Raw genomic sequence first — 5,000 nt, forward strand, 5'->3', positions numbered from 1 at the left:
TCTGTCTGTGTCTGCCCTTCTCTATTGCCAGACTATGATCACTCAGTCTGTACATTGTCAAAGTCTTTCTCAGGTTTTTGTCAGTTACTGTGGTTAGGTAGTCTGCCACAGTATACTGTCTGTTTAGAGCCAAATATGTTTCTAGTTTGTGTTGTGATTGTGTGAGTTCGTTCCAATATGTGATGTATTTATCTTTTTCTTTAGTTATAATTTGGTTGGGTCTAATCTTCTGAGTGATAGTGTAGCTGCACTGAGGCTGTCTGGGGTTTGTGATGTCAGAAGGTGAGAGGTCAGCTAGTTTCAAAACCAGCTGACTGAGGGGGCTCTTTTGGATGTCCAACTCTTGGCAGGCAAGGGCTTTATAATGGTAACAGGCAGGGTCACTCTTTTTAATATGGCTCCAGAATTTAATAGATCTTTTCTGTATATTTAGAAGTAAAGGATATTGGCCTAATTCAGCCCTGCATGCAGAGTTTGGGCATTTTCTTTGTACCCTGATAATAGTTTTGCAGAACTCTGCATGCAGGATCTCAACTGGATTTTTTCTCTGTCTCTCTCTCTCTCTCTCTCTCTCTCTAGGTGAGCTACCTTGAGAAGAAGGTGTCAGAGTTGGAGAACGACAGCGCCGCCAACGGAGACCTCAAGTGTAAACTCAAGCACGAGAACACACACCTGGTGCACAGGTAGGTGCACGCACACACACACACACACACACACACACACACACACACACACACACACACACACACACACACACACACACACACACACGCACGCACGCGCACACACGCACCCACACACGCACACAAAGTAGTGCACCAAAACTGCGTGGGTGTCTGTCTATGTGCGTGCGTGCGTGCGTGTTGTCAACAAAGACTCCAAATCAGTATTCATTCTTGAAGTGATTTTTCCACCACTGCTTATTATGTGGACATAACTAAATGATTGTTGTGTGCGTGTGTGTGTGTGTGTGTGTGTGTGTGTGTGTGTGTGTGTGTGCGTGCGTGCGTGCGTGTGTGCGTGTGTGTGCGCGCGTGTGTGTGCGTGGGTGTGTGTGTGTGTGTGTGTGTGTGTGTGTGTGCGCGTCCGTCCAGGGTCCACGAGCTGGAGGAGCAGGTGAAGGATGCGGAGCTGCGCTCCGAGCAGAGTCTGGAGGACGAGTTGAGGAGACACCGAGAGACCTACAGCAAGATGGAGAGAGAGAGCAACATGGAGATAGAGCTGCTCAGTAACAGGTACACGCACGCACGCACACACACACACACACACACACACACGCACACACGCACAGGGAGACTATACAGCAAGATGGGGGTACAGTAGAGCTGCTATTCTGGCTGTGGAGTTTAAAAAAAATCACTAGTCAACTAGTAAAAATCACTAGAAGTGAAAGCCCTAACACACACAAACACACACACACACACACAGGGAGACTGGAGAGATAGCTGCTGAGTAACAGGTACACACACACATTCACTCGCATGCACACACACACACACATAGTACGCACGCACGCACAGGGAAACTACAGCAGCTGTTGATAATTTTCTTTGTGATTTATTCGATCATCATCAGTAGGCTACTGATGAGCACGTTTTCAAAATGTTCTCCACACATTTAAAGATTGATTGTTCTCTTCTCACATTGTGTGTGTGTGTGTGTGCGTGTGTGTGCGTGTGTGTGTGTGTGTGTGTGTGTGTGTGTGTGTGTGTGTGTGTGTGCGTGTGCGTGTGCGTGTGTGTGTGTGTGTGTGTGTGTGTGTGTGTGTGTGTGTGTGTGTGTGTGTGTGCGTGTGCGTGTGCGTGTGTGTGTGTGTGTGTGTGTGTGTGTGTGTGTGTGTGTGCGTGTGCGTGTGCGGTGCGTGTGTGTGCATCAGGGTACAGCAGCTAGAGGACGAGAATGAAGAGATGAAGTTGAATGTCTGCAGACTCAAGTCACAGACAGAGAAACTGGACCAGGTAGGGTGTGTGTGCGCACGTGCGCGTGTGTGTGTGTGTGTGTGTGTGTGCGTGTGCGTGTGCGTGTGCGTGTGCGTGTGCGTGTGCGTGTGCGTGTGCGTGTGCGTGTGTGTGTGTGTGTGTGTGTGTGAACTGAACCCGTTCAACCCTGTGGAAAAGGGCCCATAGTGAGCAGAGACTGAGAAGAGAGTTGAGACACTATTCTATGCTGCTGTCATATACTGACCTCTAGTGGCGGTTTAACGGGGAGCTGTAGGCACCCCAAGTGCCAATTCAAAATCCATGACTGAAAAGTGAGCCCTGTGTATGTTACATTGCATGACAAATAGTCTTGTCCTGCCCTGGTTTGTCAATTGAGACGTTTTGTCCCCTGTGTCTCCTGGTCTGTCCACTGAGACGTTTTGTCCCCTCTGTCTCCTGGTCTGTCCGTTGAGACGTTTTGTCCCCCCTGTCTCCTGGTCTGTCCGTTGAGGCGTTTTGTCCCCCCTGTCTCCTGGTCCGTCCACTGAGGCGTTTTGTCCCCCCTGTCTCCTGGTCTGTCTATTAAGACGTTTTGTCCCCTGTCTCCTGGTCTGTCCGTTGAGACGTTTTGTCCCCTGTCTCCTGGTCTGTCCGTTGAGACGTTTTGTCCCCTGTCTCCTGGTCCGTCCATTGAGACGTTTTGTCCCCCCTGTCTCCTGGTCTGTCCATTGAGACGTTTTGTCCCCTCTGTCTCCTGGTCCGTCCATTGAGACGTTTTGTCCCCCCTGTCTCCTGGTCTGTCCGTTGAGACGTTTTGTCCCCTGTCTCCTGGTCTGTCCATTGAGACGTTTTGTCCCCCCTGTCTCCTGGTCCGTCCATTGAGACGTTTTGTCCCCTGTCTCCTGGTCTGTCCATTGAGACGTTTTGTCCCCTGTCTCCTGGTCTGTCCATTGAGACGTTTTGTCCCCTGTCTCCTGGTCTGTCCATTGAGACGTTTTGTCCCCTGTCTCCTGGTCTGTCCATTGAGACGTTTTGTCCCCTCTGTCTCCTGGTCTGTCCATTGAGACGTTTTGTCCCCTCTGTCTCCTGGTCTGTCCGTTGAGACGTTTTGTCCCCTGTCTCCTGGTCTGTCCATTGAGACGTTTTGTCCCCTCTGTCTCCTGGTCCGTCCATTGAGACGTTTTGTCCCCTGTCTCCTGGTCTGTCCACTGAGACGTTTTGTCCCCTCTGTCTCCTGGTCTGTCCACTGAGACGTTTTGTCCCCTGTCTCCTGGTCTGTCCGTTGAGACGTTTTGTCCCCCCTGTCTCCTGGTCTGTCCGTTGAGACGTTTTGTCCCCTGTCTCCTGGTCTGTCCATTGAGACGTTTTGTCCCCCCTGTCTCCTGGTCCGTCCATTGAGACGTTTTGTCCCCTGTCTCCTGGTCTGTCCATTGAGACGTTTTGTCCCTGTCTCCTGGTCTGTCCGTTGAGACGTTTTGTCCCTGTCTCCTGGTTGTTTTGTCCCCTGTCTCCTGGTCTGACCACTGAGACGTTTTGTCCCCCCTGTCTCCTGGTCTGTCCACTGAGACGTTTTGTCCCCCCTGTCTCCTGGTTCCGTCCAGGAGAAGCAGAGGATGACCGACAAGCTGGAGGACCAGAGCCTGAGGCTGAAGGACGAGATGGACCTCTACCGGAAGATGATGGACAAGCTGTGGCACAACCGCCACCAGTTCCAGAAGGAGAAGGAGGCCATGCAGGAGGTGACACGCACGCACGCACGCACACACACACACACACGCTCACACACACACACACATGTCATATTCGGTTATCAAGATATCGTTACTTAATTGGCTGTCTAGCAGAAACCCCTTATCTCCATATTATTGGAACGTTTTGTGTTTTTTTCCACCCGTTAACCCATTCTATACGGGAACCCATTTTGGTGTTAGCATTATGTTATGCTTTAGCTATTGAAAAATAGCAGATCTACAAGCTCATAGCGCGCCACCGAGTGGCGCGCTATGAGCTTGTAGGTCTGCTATTTTTGAAAAATCGAAGAACGACTGTGACATTTTTAGAATCTGATCTCAGGTCAGAATGGGTTAATCAGACCAGTGTGTGTCCAATGGAAACCTCGTATGAATCTGATCTCAGGTCAGAATGGGTTAATTAATGCACCTATACTTCACTACTTGGTCATTACTACAGTACAGCGTCACACAAATCAAATCAAGTCGAGCTTTATTTACATAGCACATTTAAAACAATCGAGATTGACCAAAAGTGCTTTAAACACCAGTCAAATCCAACATAGAAAAATAGCAAACAACGAAAAGCGTCAAATGTATAGCAGATCCACAAGCTCGACACTGAGCTTGTGGAGGTCTGCTGCTTTTTTTGCTAATTTCTCATTTGAATCCTTTTTAGAGTGACAGTTTTGGTTTCCAATCCGACAGCGACGATTATATCACAAGTCACACATGGAAGCCACAATTCTGGACGGGAACTCCTTTTTGGTGTTTTTCAAGCATTATGTTATACTTTAGCTATTGAGAAATAGCAGATCTACAAGCTCATATAGCGCGGCACCGAGTGCCGCGCTGAGCTTGTAGATTTGGCTATTTTAGAAAAATCGTGAAAAAGTAAAATTCGTAAAACGATTTTAACCCATTCTGACCTGAGATCAGATTCATACGAGGTTTCCACTAGGACACACACTGGTCTGATTAACCAATTCTGACCTGAGATCAGATTCTAAAAATGTCAGTCGTTCTTCGATTTTTCAAAAATAGCAGACCTACAAGCTCGTAGCGCGCCACTCGGTGGCGCGCTATGAGCTTGTAGATCTGCTATTTTTCAATAGCTAAAGCATAACATGATGCTAACACCAAAATGGGTTCCCGTTCAGAATGGGTTAACTAAAATCTTTACTTCTGGGGGGGGGGGGTCCCTGGAACAACATATGTTCAGATGGGGGTCGGCGGCCAAATTACAGATCATTTCGCGGGTCCTGGGCATGAAAAGCTTTGAGAACGCGACTGACTGATATAGAAACACGAGGTTTTTCCTGAAAACCGTCAGGATTTAGAAGACATTTGT

At 48.7% G+C, this 5,000-nt stretch overlaps 1 protein-coding gene across 1 annotated transcript in view; it reads left to right on the forward strand.

The window, feature by feature from the left end:
* The window catches only part of rab11fip4a (RAB11 family interacting protein 4 (class II) a), a gene marked incomplete at both ends in the record, with an annotated part of 65,860 nt that overhangs the window by 57,511 nt on the left and 3,349 nt on the right, over positions 1-5,000 (forward strand). Inside the window, 4 exons of the mRNA XM_080775173.1 lie at positions 580-683; positions 1,095-1,235; positions 1,877-1,958; positions 3,521-3,658. Of these exons, the coding sequence (XP_080631299.1) occupies positions 580-683; positions 1,095-1,235; positions 1,877-1,958; positions 3,521-3,658 (465 nt within the window). The remainder of the gene's footprint in view (positions 1-579; positions 684-1,094; positions 1,236-1,876; positions 1,959-3,520; positions 3,659-5,000) is intronic.

Source organism: Protomyctophum bolini (assembly GCF_963924005.1).
Source record: "Protomyctophum bolini genome assembly, chromosome: 11".
Taxonomy (NCBI): Eukaryota; Metazoa; Chordata; class Actinopteri; order Myctophiformes; family Myctophidae; genus Protomyctophum; species Protomyctophum bolini.